The sequence below is a fragment of the Vigna angularis genome, chromosome 2 (genome assembly GCF_016808095.1).
Source record: "Vigna angularis cultivar LongXiaoDou No.4 chromosome 2, ASM1680809v1, whole genome shotgun sequence".
In the NCBI taxonomy this organism is placed as follows: domain Eukaryota; kingdom Viridiplantae; phylum Streptophyta; class Magnoliopsida; order Fabales; family Fabaceae; genus Vigna; species Vigna angularis.
Window position 1 is genome coordinate 27,745,502 of NC_068971.1, and position 16,210 is coordinate 27,761,711.

At 33.5% G+C, this 16,210-nt stretch overlaps 1 protein-coding gene across 2 annotated transcripts; it reads right to left on the reverse strand.

Annotated features, from left to right (window-relative positions):
* Positions 1–1,205: 1,205 nt before the first annotated feature.
* On the reverse strand, positions 1,206–12,761 carry LOC108329218 (uncharacterized membrane protein At3g27390). Of its 2 annotated transcripts, none has more exons than XM_017563330.2 (13): positions 12,622–12,761; positions 12,092–12,545; positions 11,191–11,299; positions 10,897–11,092; positions 10,672–10,808; positions 9,444–9,732; positions 3,840–3,946; positions 3,617–3,752; positions 3,297–3,492; positions 2,896–3,136; positions 2,212–2,407; positions 1,776–1,910; positions 1,206–1,441 (listed from the first exon to the last, which is right to left on the reverse strand). In XM_017563330.2, the coding sequence occupies exons 2-12, from the start codon at positions 12,183–12,185 to the stop codon at positions 1,833–1,835; spliced, it is 1,779 nt and encodes a 592-aa protein (XP_017418819.1). In that variant the 5' UTR covers positions 12,186–12,545; positions 12,622–12,761; the 3' UTR covers positions 1,206–1,441; positions 1,776–1,832. The 2 variants fall into 2 exon arrangements, with proteins under 2 accessions (XP_017418819.1, XP_052729475.1); XM_052873515.1 differs by having other exon boundaries at positions 12,092–12,197; positions 12,622–12,758.
* Positions 12,762–16,210: the final 3,449 nt, after the last annotated feature.

Genomic DNA, 16,210 nt, shown 5'->3' on the forward strand with positions numbered 1-16,210 from the left:
TCTGCTTGATCTCTTTATGCAATGCACATGAATGCTTTTCTCTTCATTAACTAGTCACATTGATAATGTACCATTGTGCAAAATTTACTCCTTTGAAGGTTTTGGAAATCTAGCTTGGAGAAAATTGAAGATCCCCACCAACTAATATGTTACCAACATGATATCTCTTGGCAAGTACTATTCTGCAACATCAATTCACACAAAAATCTAGCAAAAGTGGATGTGGTTCAAAACTTATTCCAAAACTCAAAATTGGATTTATCTCAGCTTTCAAACAACAAGCACAACACCCAATTTTCTTGAACTTCAATCATCGATCATTGATCTCTAACCCTTGATGTCATCCCTAACATCTCACATGTATATCCTTGGTCTATCTACTCATTAACACTCATGCTAACTACTTACGGTAACCATTATAGTAACACCGTTATCAATATAACATAACCTGAAGTATCTCAAATACCATGATCATCATCATAGATACACCACCATCATGACTATCTTAGTCATGAACAATACCATGAGCATCACCGTACCATAATATCATAATGGAAAGAGTCTGTCTCAATCCTATACCCCACCTCACCGACTATAGCTGCTCCTACAGCCCACTTGTAGCTTCCCCTACAAGACATCTGTAGCCTCCTGTATAGATCATCTCCTTCCAATGTACACAAGGTAAAAAGAAGCACTATCAGCAGATAGAACCAAAATTTACGAGGTACAACAAGTAGACTTATCCTTCACTCTCATGCTCATCAATCACATACCCAGGTACATCCAACACTCACTCATGCTCCACTCTCAACCACAAGTCAAACTGATCCTAAACGCTCAATCTCTAACTATCATCATGTTTCACAGCTCCTCAAACTTGGTTCACGTTCATTTTCATCAAGTCCATCATTTTTCACCAAAATGCACTGTGATAATCAATTATCACTTAAAACAATCGATTATCTAAGTGAAATTTATCCAAAAACATCACGTAGACCAAATCTACACTCAAAACCAACACGTAGATAATCGATTATAACTCATGATAATCGATTATTGTCGAATCGAAACACATCGTGGACATGATTCAAGCATTCAAACATATATACATCAATCCTATATCACGTGGAAACATAGTTAACACATATACATGCATTCAAGCATCACATACCCATGTAAACATACTCAAATACATATTATACATCTAGATCCAATCATTGATATGTTATACCCCCTATAGGGTGCAAAAGAGTCTCCGATAAAAACACATAATAGGGTTTTCAATAAGCCAAACTAACTAAGCATAATGCTTACAAATGAGAACCAAGAAGGTGAAAATTCTCCAAAATATATTTGTTGATCCAAGGTTGTTTTCTCTCAAACTGGACCTCTGATTAACAATCTGAACAGTCAAAATGAAGAACCATACGTCTGGAACTCACTGTCCAAAAATCAGCCCAATCCAATAGTGAACGATTTCACAACAACAAAAACACCAATGCAAATTTTATAAAATTCTCCAAAAACAGAACTGCTGATTTGAGGCTGTTTTCTCCCAAATTAGACCTCTTATTGATGATCCGAACGGTCAGAATAAAGAACCATACGTTTAGAACCCACCATTCAAAAATCAACCCAATCCAATAGTGAACGACTTCACAAAGATGAAAATATATATATATATATATATATATATATATATATATATATATCGTAATATTTAAAAATTACGTTAAACTGAAATTCAAGCAACACAAAATGTCCTTGAGATCTACCAATTTTGAACAAGCCTGGGAGAGAATGTTCAATTCTAGGTAAGTTTCCCACTGGAATCATTGATCTGACGAGAAGTATAGCAAGACACTGACAATGTAACGCGGGTCTACAGTTAAATCCTTTGACGCTGCTTTCTGCTCGAATTTGCACATATACAGGGTCAGAAATTATAATTAGCAAAAATTTCCTATACAAGAGAATTTTACAAATTTTATGCTATCATCGTGCTTTTGTTTACAACAACTTCAAAAAAATCATATCTAATATGATTTCTGGGGTTAATAATATAAATTTTAGTCTTATCATATATAGGAATTAACTCACAATTATTGTCAATTACACTCATATTTCTATCTAAAGATGGATTCAAGGTTATACCTATGAGATTAAATTTGTCAATTACACGATATTGTTATCATTTTCTATGTCTCGTACCACGTTTGATCCGTGAGAAGAGCCGTTTCTTGTCCCCTTGAAAGATTTTAAACTAACCAACCGAGCAAAGGCACTCTTTGATCTGGCCATTATCGGACCTCCAAGTTTCTGATCATCAGATAACGATTTTACAAGATCATCGAAGCGTCGCTTGAAGGTTGGGAACCTTGACATGGATTTGGTGATCCCTTGTAATCTGTGTTTCAGAACGGAAACAAAAATGAGAGAAATTCTTGACATGGATCATTGGAACGAAACCTATCTGAAGTAAAAGTATCATCAGAAAAATGGCAAGGTCCATCACTGTAAAGTATTTTGGGCTTTAAAAGCCAACAAAATGTAACATTGAAATTGGGTTGAGAATTATATAATAAACCAATTTAGATTAGCTTCTAACATGAAAGTTTTTCACGTTATAAGAACTTGATTACTGCTTTACAATAAAAACCCTTAGAAATTTGTGAAATGTTTTATGGAGAAGTTAGGTAGCATTTGAAGACATTAAGATTCATACGTTGATTTTTAAAATATTCAAAAAGTTTGATTTATACTAAGAAAATATATTATACATTAAGAGAATAAAACAATTTTTCAAAATCATTCAATCACAAAATACTATGCATGGTAAGTTTGTAAGTGCTTGCCCAAATTCACATTAACCAAGTTTTTTGGTATATTAAGTACCTTCTAGCCAATGCCTCAAGTTCTGCACGTTTGACTTCGGATTCAGGGGCTGGAGCATTGATTGAATTTTTCAGTCTCTCTGCATCACCAATCAAGAGAACTAACTTGCAGAGGTAGTCCTCTTCTGAGGCAGAAAGATTTTCAGCTTTGATTTGCTCTTTAATGATCAAAAGAGGGTTAAGGAACCAGTCAAAGAATTTCTCTCTTGGTCTGTTTGTGGTAGTTAGTTCAGTATCATCACCTACATTGGGCAAGTAACCAAAATGGTTTAAAGAAAAAAAATATCAAAAAGAGAAAAGGGTAAGGAAAAGTGTAGAAGTCTTAGAAGTTTAAAAAGAAAAAAGAAAGAAAGAAAGGAGCTGGGGGAAAATAACAAGAACTGCTCGAAGGGTTCCACTTACTAATAAATATGCCCATGGAATTGAATTTTGCAGAGCGCAAGAGTCCTTGAACTAAGCAATATGCTGGCAAACCAATACTAATAACTCTACTCCCTTCACCAGATCTGGCTTCTTCTATGTCTTTTCTTGTAATTAAACCTTCAGAAACCATTTTTTCTCCAACTCGGCAACATTCCTTGAATAAGGCATCGAACAACTACACAATTCATAAACAAATTATTTTGTACGGACCATCAAGCTGAAAAACATGATCACATTCAAGGAAGATAAAGATGATATCTTAAGTCACATCATTCGACACAAGATATTACAAAGAATACCTCAAATGATTTCAGCTCAACAATGTTCTTCATTGAAGTCGTGCGAGAAGGGGCCTTTTGGAAGGAGCTAGGTCTTGAGATGGAAATTGAAGTAGATGCTCGTTGTGATGAATCAACTTCTTTGTGAAACTGAGGCCTATCATCAGAGATCAATTGCATAAGAAAAATATAAAAAGCATTGACTGTAAGTAACAGTGATAGAAGCATGGGAGCAGAAAAAGACCTAGGGAAGCAGGTTCCTTCTGGCATGTCAAGAATATCATTGCTGTATTCATCATAAATGGCCAAAGCTGCAACAACATATGAAAGACCGAGCCTAAAAGAAGACTCCTGCATTTCAGAGAACACAGAAAGACAGTGAGACAGCTAGGAAACCAGCAGACAGGTTTGGGGGATAGGAAACAGATTTCATTTTATTCACACAATAAATGGAAACAACAGAAGAAGATCAGTACGAAAGGAAATAATAACCAAGAGATACTATTATGTGTGTTTTCTTGGGATACTCTCGTCTTCAAAAAGGGTATAAATGTTATTCTCCCTACACCAAGAGATATTATATATCTGTTGATGTCACATTCTTTGACGATACACCTATTTTCTTGTCTTCCATGGAGAATTGTCTAGCCACAAAGTCTTCAAAAAATTTTGGAGGTCTTCTCATGATATACATCATTGTCCTCAATGATAGAATGAATGTGTTCTCATTGTAATGCAAAGAATTAAAAACACCCTCTTTAGAACCCATTAGATGGGCAAATCTAGGCTCATTATAGTATGGCTCTAAATTCAGGATTAGACCCTGTATAAAGACCTGAACTTGTAAAATTGTTGAAACACCTGGTTGCCACTTCTCAGTCTCATGGCTAGACCCGATGCTAGCTAAACTAAGGCAAACTTTTCCAAAACTATATAATTTTGGGTTGAGCCGAAGCCCACAAGAGTGGTAGTGGACTTCCGGGGGTATAGTGGAATAGTTGCTTAGGAAGAAAACATCAACAAAGAAAAGGCCATCATGATAAGGTGTTCCCTCTACTCCAATAATTACCGCCCCCAAAAAATCTATTCTCGATTCATAAACTCTGACAAATATTGAATCCAATAAATCCTTCTCCAATGACTTCCACTCTTCCTGGATCCTTTTAGCACAATTTTTTGTGAAACCCTCAAAATTTCATCTTTGGCTTCATCAGTTATTGTCGCAACAACACTTTTGGCAGCAGCTCCATTATGCACATCTCCCACAACATAATGAACCCAAGAATTATCAAACAAGGGCTCCAAAGTAGAGATAAAAGGAATAAAGGGACCAACAAAACTGGATTTAACAATATAACTAGAGAGTGGTTGAAAACGAAAATCTTTCTTCGACCACATATCGTTACTAAATCCAGTTCAAGGAAAATGAAATGAAGATTGAACAAAATTTGAATGATTCAAAGTAAAACTTCCCTCTACTGTCAAAGTCTCACATAAAATTTCCACACTCCCAATCTATGCTACTACTGCCAAACTCTCAAATAGCATGCTTCTTTTGTTCCTTTCAACTATCCTTAGTAGAGTTGTTACAAGATCTTCCCGCAAAAGGTTCTTGGATATTTGTTGCCAAATCTTGAACCCCTGGACTACATTTTCTTCGTTGTTATTGACGGTTGGGTGTACTTTTGTTGATCCTTTGATGTTTTGAACTTCAAAAACATTTGTTGCCCTTGTTGTTTGACCTTGGGTGTCAGTCCCTTCAAATGCAGACAACTCCTCTCTTTCCACCCATGGGAAAAATGGTTCTTCCTCACCCTTCCTAGTTCCATTATTGTCAATGGCATCCTTTTCTCTTTTCTTCTCCCAATTGATTGAATTTTCTCCTACATCTGAAGGTTTCTTTGTTTTCTTGATGTCTTGTAGACTGTCTTTCTTAGCATCCATACCCGTCTTTACCTCTTTATTTCCTTTCAAGATGTCTTGAAGAAGTTTCTCCCTCTTCCCTTTCTTGCTCTTTAAACAAATTTCTCACTTGCTTTTGAGCCCCTCTCCTGATTCTTGGATTTCCGCATCATTTCTTTCATTTCTTGAATATTTCCTCTCACTTTTGTCATTGCCTTATTCTTTGCTTTATTGATGTCTTGTAGACTATCTTTCTCAGCATCCATACCTATCTTTACCTCTTTCTTTCCTTTCATGATGTCTTGAAGAAGTTTCTCCCCCCTTCCCTTTCTTGCTCTATAAACAAATTTCTCACTTGCTTTTGAGCCCCTCTCAGGATTCTTGGATTTCCACATCATTTCTTTCATTTCTTGGATATCTTCTCTCATTTCTTGAATATTTCCTCTCACTTTTGTCATTGCCTTATCCTGTTCGTTGGCCCACCTTTCAAGCGCATTCATTTTACCTTCCATGATTCATTCCACTGTAGTTGTCACTAACAATACTACAATTATATTTTTCTTTTTTTAATTATCTATATGCATATATTATATTTCTTTTGACTGCAATGCTTTCGCCAAAACCCGATATGGTTTCTGTTATAATTTCATAAAGGAATTTTGGGGTCTTCGATATTTTCTGTTATCCGATATCGATAACATTGTATTGAGGTAGCACAATCCAATAATGGAATTTTTATTTCTCAAAGGAGGTATGCATTGGATATTTTGGAGAAAACTAAGTTGATGAATTCAAAGTTTGTTAACAAACTCATGGATCTTAATGTTAAACTCTTACGTAATCAAAGGAAGCCACTCTCAAATCTCCTAAAGTATAGAAGATTAGTTGGAAAGTTGAACTATCTTACAGTTACACGCCTTGATATTTCTTTTTCATTCAGTATCGTGAGTCAATTTCTTAATTCTCCAACTGTAAATCATTGGAATGCAGTCATTTGTATATTAAAGTACATTAAAGGAACTCCTGAAAAAGGTTTGGTATATGGTCACAATAATCATACTAAAATTGTTTGTCATTTATTAGACAAGATCTCTTTCAAATAGAAGATCCTCTTCTAGATATTATGTTTCCATTGATGATAACTTGATTTCTTGGAAGAGCAAGAAACAAAATGTTGTGGCAAGATCTAGTGGAGAAGAAAAATATAGAGCTACAGCCTGAGCCACTTGTGAACATATTTGGCCTAAACAATTACTTAAAGAATTGCAATTTAGAGATGTCACTCAAATGACACTAATATGTGATAATCAAATTGCTCTTCATATTAACTCTAATCCCGTCTTTTATGAAAAAACCAAATACATTAAGATTGATTATCATTTTATTCAAGAAAATATTATATTTGTAGACATCAAGACTTCATTAACTCGTGATCAATTAGCAGATATTTTCATTAAGTCTTTACAGAGACTTAAAATTGATTATATTTGTAACAAGCTTGGTACATACGATTATATGCATCAGCTTGAAGGAGAGTGTTAGATGTAATGGACTTAGGCCCATCTCCTTTTGTTTTCCTATTTATACATGCATAACCCTATGTGCTCAATACACATTAGGGATTCGTACTATGCCTCTTCTCTTTTATTTTAAAAAGTTTGAAATGTTGTGAGATAAATAATTTTGTTTTCTAGTCACACCTTCCCTAGAAAGTGCATACAATATGCAAGTTGATGACATTGTCATTAAAGAGAATGATGTTTCTAGAATATCTCAATAAAATGAATACCTAGGCAATCACTTTTAGAACAAGGATCTTGGAAGTCTCAATTAGTTTTTGGGCACAAAAGTAGCCCAATCCAAGGTTTTGAGATTTCCCAGAAAATATGCTCTAGAAATCCAAAATGAGACATATATGATTGATTGTAAATTAGTGGATAGTCCTGTAGGTTCAAATAAGAAATTAATGGCAAAATAGATAGAGAAGCTTTCTCTAACCTATAAAGATATAGAAGCTGGTTAAAAAATTGATTTATCTTACAAATACTTGACCGAATTTGTCTTTGTAGTTGAAGTTGTGAGTCAGTGTATGCAAAATTCTTGTATTGATATTTGGAATGTTGTCATCCGAATTACGATGTACCTAAAAACGGCTCTAGGACAAGATATACTTTATTAAGATAAAGGGCATACCCAAATCTTTGGGCATTGTGATGTTGATTGGCAGGTTTCCTGTAGACAAGCACTCTATTACAAGATAATGTGTTATCATTAAAGCTAATATTATCCCTTCAAAAAGCGTAAAAAAAAATGTAATTGCCCGATCATCCTAGATAGAATTTGTTGAAAAGTTGTTGTGTTTTGTGTTATAACCAGTTTCTAGATATAACCTTATCCTTTTCTCTTTCCACTCATTCATTGTATTTGAACTTCTGTCATTATAAATATGAGATCCTACGAGAGGAAAATCAAGTTCTCCAATTCATTCTCTATTTTTGTATTTAAGTTGGCATTTCTCACTTGTGCGCTTATATGGGTAAAACAATTCTTCCAAGAATTAGCTTTACGTTAGATTTAACAAATGAAAATGTATTGTGATAAGAACGATGCTTTCTACATTGTTTCTAATCCAGTGTTCCATGAAAGGACTAAACATATAAAGATTGATTGTCATTGTCAACTCAGTTTGACTATTATTTGAGAAAAGTTATTTTCCAAAGAAATTTGCACTAAGTTTGTCAAATCAAATGATCAACTTGTAGATGAGTCAACAAAATCTTTGAGAGGATTCCTCGGACTTAATATATTTGTTCAAAGCATGACACATTTAAAAGTTGTTGTTTTTGTGTTATACCCATTAAAATAGCCTTTCTTATCATTTTCTATTTCCTCTCTTCGTTGTATCTGAACTTCTAATGTCATTATAAATGAGATCCTAAGAGAGGAAAATCAGGCTCTCCAACTCATCCTCTATTTTTTTGTATTCATCTCTAGTAATTAATAAAAAAAATATTTTCCCTCTCATTATTCAAGTCCCTTCACATCCCTTCTATTCTTATCACTGTACTGCTTCATTTTCTTATGAATCAGCACCAAATATGATTTGACATCTAATACTACTGTTCTTTCAGCCATGCCATCAACTGGTTAACTTCTACTGTTGATACATCTTCTGCACATTTGAGCAATAAGGAAGGGTCTCTTCCATATGTGGTCATACAGGAAACATTTCACGGAAATATGGTGGTTAGCAATGTAAGAGAACTCAACCCAACTAACTAAGCCCTGTCCACTGGTTATGTTTAAAACCTGTACAGAATTTCATAAACTGACAATTTCAGTATGCCCAATTGAACATCCAACAGTGAATGATAGGCAGAGCTGAGTTTTAGACTGGTTTCTGACTGTTTAAAGAGATCAGTCCAAAATTCTCTCGTAAAAATGTGATCTCCTTCTGAGACTGGTGAAAAGAAAATCCGTGAAACCTTAAACTTCTTTAATGAGGGACTCAGTAACCTCTTCAGAAGTATGTAGGTGGCAATGTGAAAACAAAATTACTATACTTTGTAAAGTTGATCTACATACAACAAATAAGTTTTGAAAGGTTAAGGCTAAACCCATTTTCTAATATTTAATAGAATCTAATCTAGTAAAATTTGAAGAGGGTATATTGGAAATCTCACTTTAACTAGAAATATAACCAAATTATGGTATAGAAGTGTGTAAACCCACCTTACAAGATGGTTTTGTAAGATTGATGTTAAATCTAAATCCACTTTCTAAGATTGAGGGCATAATTACAATACATTCATTCAGCTACCCTATTTTAAACTAATAACAAAAATATAGAATCAATCTAATTAATCCTTATATCCACTATTTCTAACAGCTATAATAACAATAGTAGTATAGTACATCTCAGTAGAGAAAAAATATGAGGACTGACCTGATAAGCAATAATCCCTGCATATGCACCAAGAAAGAAACTTGCTAATATGGATGCCAGAACTGCCCCGCCCACAGCCAATGGCCAGAGAAGGATAGCAAGACCTGCCAGAGGCACACATATTGTCTCCAGGAAAGGGCCTTCACGGCCAATGAGGTCATGAAACAGTCTATGCCACCCCTTAAAAAGCATGTATGGACCTTTGCATAGGGCAACAAATGATATAATTGGCACATCAACCACAATTCCAATAACTGCAGCTATTAAAGCACCAGGAATATAAAACAGCCTGCATTAAAGCAGAAAAAATTAAAAAAAAAATAATAGTATAGCACTAATCTTGTCAGCCATCATACTTGGCATATTATGACTGGTTATCTAGAATTACCTTTCATGGTTACATTCTCTATTGCTTTTATTTTTTAAAAACCACCAATTCAATCACTTTTCTTTTTCAATTTACAGATGAATATTCTCATGATAAATCTACCAGAAACTAAAGATACAACTGGCACATAAAATACATAAGAAAAAATAACATAGTTTACAATTAGTGTTATCTGGTTCGCCAAGTATTGTTTGAACCAAAAAATAGAAAATTTTGGAAAAACAATTAATTGAGATTTTTCTGTACTTTGACTTCTACTTTTTACTGAAATGTCACTGGAACCAGAAGATATTCGCAAAAATAATTACAATTCTTTAAGATTCCATCCAAGATCAATGTCTTCTGTCATTATTTTCAGTAATATGCTCAAGAACGCTAATAAGTTCGGAATGCAAATGATTAAAGATTAAAACAACCTAATCATCACTATTTGGTATGACATACAGAAGAGTTGTGCCCTCTGTGATTTTAAGAGTTAAGTTTTTGAAAGATAGCAATCTACAGGAAATCCAACGACCTACTTGAGGGAATATTGATATATTTTTTTTTCATTTGTTTCAACCCAGCTCCTTTAGTTTCAAAGTAAAATAACTAGCACTCACGTTCATAACATACTATCTACACAACTAAGATTTAAAACTTGAAAAGCTTTAAAGTATCTGTATGCAGCTTCAACCAATGTGTAGAGATTGTTTCCAACTGAGTAGGGTCAAGGAGGGTATCTGTATGCAGTCTTAACCCCTAGAAAATGCAGAGGTTGTTTCCAGGTTTTGAACCCGTGGCCTCCAGGTCAGACAGCACAATGACATCAAAATAAACAAAATAGAGAGACATGTAAACCTGATCTCATAATATTTTGCATTTGGAGGTCCTCTCTGTAGCAGGTCATCCATAACCGAGAAGTATGAATGGAAAGCAACGTCTTTTACATCCCTTACAACCATGCAAGACTTTTCAACAGTGCTCCAAGTACCATCCTGACAATTTAGTACAGTTTCTGAAATTAATAACCGTAAAACAGTAGTAGTGACCATCTAAAGCAGAAATATAACATAATGAACATACAATGAAACAGTGGTAAAGCTTGTCATCTTTTCCTTCCTCTACAGCTTCAAAAGTAGCAAATATGGGTGAAAGAAATCCATAGGCTGCTCCACCTAGAATGCTTCCAAGAATACCAAAAGCCGGGCACAAAACCAACAGCACTGGTAGTACACACAGGCAGATAACAATCTTCAGAAGTGGCCCTAATTGTTTAGCTCTGTCCGTTAGAGAAATCGCCATGAGAAAGTAATCACAATTTCATAACAGACAGTAAAGTGAGCTAAAATTTGAAAGAGTGGCAGTCAAGGAAAGCACCTCAGAACGCAATAATATGTCCAAACTGCATGCACTGTCCAAAGTGCAAGTATGATAGCAGTGTTCCCAGTTGCAATTATTACGCATATCAAAGGGCAGAAAAGGATACCTGAAGTGATTGACAGTTTGAGCAATGATTAGTAAGGTTTGCAATCACACATCTGATGTAGAACCATACCCTAAATCTTCTCTAGTCTAGTGAAGCATGACATACAATAAGCTATTACATATTCCATTATGGAAACTAGAAAATGAAGCAAGAGCAGAAACTATTTAAATTCCTCGGTTTTGCCTAGAAATAATTCTAAGCTGGCCTTTAAAAATTATATAGTTGGCTGCCATTAAATTTATTCCTTTGTATTTTCAACTTTCAAAATTATGTGCTCCCATGATATTAAATCTTGTGCTGCTGTGCTTAATAAGCTCGTAAGATTAATCAGTAACAAAAGTAAAAAATTCAATTATTTCTATTCATAAGATGGGATACTTGAAGCAAAATTCAACTTGTGGTTGACAGCAGTTAATTTAATGAAAGCAATAATTTGTCAATAAACATTGGTCACAAGGCAACTCGTGAAAAACCCCACACCAGGCTCCACATAACCTCCCCACCGTTGGTTTAGGAAAAGAAAGCTGAATAAATTTCACAGCACAATCACTGAATTTTTTTTTCTTTTGATCGGCACAGCAAAATCACTGAATAACTTAACAACTATAAATAGAAAAAATAATATATGCACAGATGGTCCATTACTATTTCATTTAATGAAGTAACAACCTAGAAATCATCTATAATATGCTCAAGTTCAATTACTAAATTTTCTACTAAAACTCAACTAATTTAAAAACAAGAAACTCACAACAATCCAAAAGAACGTAGAACAGATTCATTGTCATTTACCTTTGATGCTGCCCAGAAGCAGAAGCCCAATGAAATAAGGAAGGAATCGGACGAAACTCCACAAAGAAGCACAAAACCCCGTAGGAGGCTCCATACACTCGGATCTCTGCAGAAGAACACTACAAACTCATCACACTTTCGGTTCTCCACTCACCACGCTCAAGTTAGAGAAGATCCAACCTTTGACCCAGTTAACCATCGATCAGCACATAAGAAAGGTTTCAAATAAACACCCACAAGCCAAAAGCCCGTTTTTTCTACAGTGATAAACTAGCACGAAAACTCAAACGTGGCCTTTACTATGCCCCTAATAATGACCATAGAAACAAGTGGATCTTCCTGAACCCCTTTTTGTTGGGTTCTCCAACTTCATAACGGTAAAAAAAAAGTTAACTTTGTCCAGAAGGGTACAAGCTGAACGTGACTTCGCTGGCACTGATGAAAATTTTCATGTCTGAAAAAATCAGAGGGATATGAATGAAGCAGTTTGGATCACAGAAAAAGAATCAGCATCGCATATGGTTACCCACATCTTCATATTGGACGGATTCATTTCCACCGCCCTTCCTGCCCCCTGTTGCTTCCAACATTTTGTGTATAAATAGTTTTCTTCTTATTTGTTAGGCCAAAACAAAAAACAAGTTGAAGTTTTTCTTTCTGTGCTTTAATGTGACTGTTAATGATGTTACGCGTTTAAATTTCTTCTCATTTCTTTTGCCACCAGACAAAGGACCCAATTCTTTAAGTTGAAGGAAGGCGTTGCTAATTATTGTTACCTTTTGGTAAGAACAGTGTCTATCCCCAAATATCCAAAAATATATATATTTTATAAATTTCAAAAATAAAATGTAAATAAAATTATAAAAAAATATAAAAAATATAATATAAATTAAATTAAATATAAATTGATTTAATATAACAAAATATAAATTAATATAATATAAATTAAATTAAATATAAATTGATTTAATATAATAAAATATAAATTAATTATAATTTTAATTAAATTTAATTTAATAATACAAATTAAATTTTTATTTTTTGTGAATAACAGAAATATAATACTTAAATCCGAAATGTTTATAGCATGCGCTTGCAAGTATTAATATTTTTACTATATTTAATTGTAAACCTTTTTTGTGTTGTAATTTGTGGAAAAATAATTAATCATGTGAAAGTTGGTGAAAACAAATATGGAAACTAAAATTATATTTTTGCTAAATTACAATATTGGTTATTTTAATTCCTAATTTACAATTTTACTTTCTTTCTGTCATTTTAGTTTTTGGCTTTATTTTTATTGAGAGATTTCTATGTTTTAAAAATCCTTAATCTTGATTTAATTATTTACTTTATGTACTTTTTATTTTGTTTACGTTGTCAAATTGAGGTTTATTTTAAAGTAAATCATTATAAATTGTTTTTATCAAAACTTGAAAAGAGATCTTTGAATAGGTAGCAAGATTTAAGCGATGATTATGATATTTTTTTACTCAAATATTTGTAGTATTTTTAACCATGTAATCTTTTATAAAATAAAAGATAATAGTAACTTTATATATATATATATATATATATATATATATATATATATATATATATATATATGATAAATTAACGTGTTAATAGTATTAATATATTATTTAATCAAGTTAAGTGTGTGTCTATATAATAGGGTTAAATATGTTTTTAGTCCCTCAATTATCATATGATTTTATATTTAATCTCTTTTTGAAACTTTGGTACACTTTGATCTTTGTCCTTAAGAAAACTGTAATTTTTCGTCTTCCAAAAACAACATCGTTAAAATTAGGCTGACTTGGCTAACGGCACATCATTTTTTTCTTTTTCTAAAACTGAGTAAACTCTATCTACTTTTTTCACACGAAAGGTTTGAAAAATGGGATGACAGTGGGTTATGCATTGTGTTCGACATCCCCGTCACCGCAAAGAAAATATTCTCTGTCGCCCTCGTCTTCTACCTCGCCATCTTCACCAACACCAACCTCCTCCACCATTTCAAAATCGACACCTTTATCTTTTGGATGAGGTTACTTTCAATTCCCTTTTTATGGATTCGTAGTTCGACGAACGTGCGAAGGTAGTAAAGGTTTTCTCTTTGGAAACATTTTTGCTTTTAATTTCATCAGTGTGCTTAGGAGCTTAGGGTTTTGTCTCTCCCCTTCAACGCGTTGGAGAGGAAATTCCGAAGCAATTTAGGGCTTGGAAAAGCTAGAGGTTCTCGATCAAGAAGGGAATCTAATAAGTGGATATATTCCTTTAAAATTAACAGCTTGAGGAAGTTGAGGGTTTTGAATCTTGGGTTTAATAGGATTGTAAGAGAGATTCCTAGTTCAATTTCCTCTCTAAGAGTTTGGAGGTTTTGAATTTGGCTAGTAATGAATTCAATTGTTTTGTGCCTGGTTTTGTTGGGAGGCTTATAGTGATATATCTTTCGTTTAATTAGTTTAGTAGGGTTGTTCCGCGAGAGATTAGGGAGAATTTTTGGAACCTTGAACATTTGGATTTGTCTGGGAATTCGTTGGTTCAAGGGATTCAGGTGAGTTTAGGGAATTATGAGACATTGCAGACACTTTTTTTGTTGGAAGGCAATTTTCAAGTAAGTTGGGGTTGTTGTCAAAGCTTAAGGATGGTTAATTTGACTCATAATTTTTTTAGTGGGTTAATTTGGCTTAGAATCTACTTTGCTATATGATTTGTTTATCTTTTTCTTCATTTTTTTCTTGACTGTGTCATCACGAGGAGAGGAGTCAGGGAGGAGAAGACGATGAAGGTATCAATGTTGACATGGTGGAGGAGGTTGGTGTTGGTAAAAATGTCGAGGTAGAAAACGAGGGTGGTGGAGAAGAATTTCTTTGCGGTGGGAATGTCGAACACAGTGCATAACCCACCACCACCCCGTTTGTGAAACATTTCACGTGAAAAAAGTGGACAAAGTTGACTCAGTTTCAGAAAAAGATAAAATTATGTGGCACACCGTTAGCTAGCTCAGCCTAATTTTAACGGTGTTGCTTTTGGAGACGAGAAATTATAGTATCATTAAGGAAAAGAATTAAAATGTAGTAAAGTTTGAAATATGAACTAAATCTAAAATCGCATGATAGTTGAGGGACTATATATATATATATATATATATATATATATATATATATATATATATATATATATATATATCATAAAAGGATATTTATAATATAATTATATTATATAATCAAACTATTGAGATTCAACCATATATTCTGTTAATATACGATAACTGACCCAACATATGTCTTTGTCAGTATTATTTAGCCACCTTTAAGCCATTAAAGTTAAATGAGTTTTATTGGGTCATGCTTTTTATCATGTTTGGTGGGTTGGATAGGTATATAAGTCCCCCAAGCTTAGAAGTTTGATTGACGGGTGAATGAACTTGTTGCGACTTTAACTGACCATTTGTCCAGGTTGTAGTCGACTTTATGTAACGACATACCCTTAACCATGGCCAAAGCACGTTCAAGAAAAGTTGGAGCTGTTTGTGGAAGATGGGCCTAGACTCTCTCTCTTGGGCCATCTCTAGCCATCATGAAACTTCTAGTAGAGTAAGAATAATTTTGGACCAAGTAAGGTAGGATTTATTTGGACTTTGTATTATGGGCCTAGTAGTGTAGGGTTTTGACCACTCAAGTCAACAAAAGGCCAAGGCCCAATGTTGACCAAAGTGAGATGTAAGACCCATAAAATATATATATATATATATATATATATATATATATATATATATATATATTTATAATAGTAAATTTTAGCATTTTATTAGTAATAATAATTTTAATGGATAGAAAAATGTAAATTTTTGGATATAAAATTATAGTAATTCTAGAGGGAGAGCTTCAAATTTTTGATAACTTATTTAGAATTTTTTTAAGAAAAGTGAATAGTGAATAGTAAATAGTAAATAGTAAATAGTGAATAGTGAATAGTGAATAGTGAATAGTGAATAGTGAATAGTGAATGGTTAAAAAAAATATATATTAAAATAAATTGTGGAAGAGAACACTCCACGTAGAATTAATCATTCAGAGATAAGAATGGTGAATAAAAAATAATTTTTGAATA

Coding starts and splice junctions, on each gene's coding strand:
- LOC108329218 (XM_052873515.1), bottom strand. CDS start 12,681: ATGTTGGAAGCAACAGGGGGCAGGAAGGGCGGTGGAAATGAATCCGTC. Junction 10,809..10,896: donor AGCTTTACCACTGTTTCATT/GTATGTTCATTA, acceptor CTAAATTGTCAG/GATGGTACTTGGAGCACTGT. Junction 9,733..10,671: donor GCAAAATATTATGAGATCAG/GTTTACATGTCT, acceptor GCTTTAATGCAG/GCTGTTTTATATTCCTGGTG.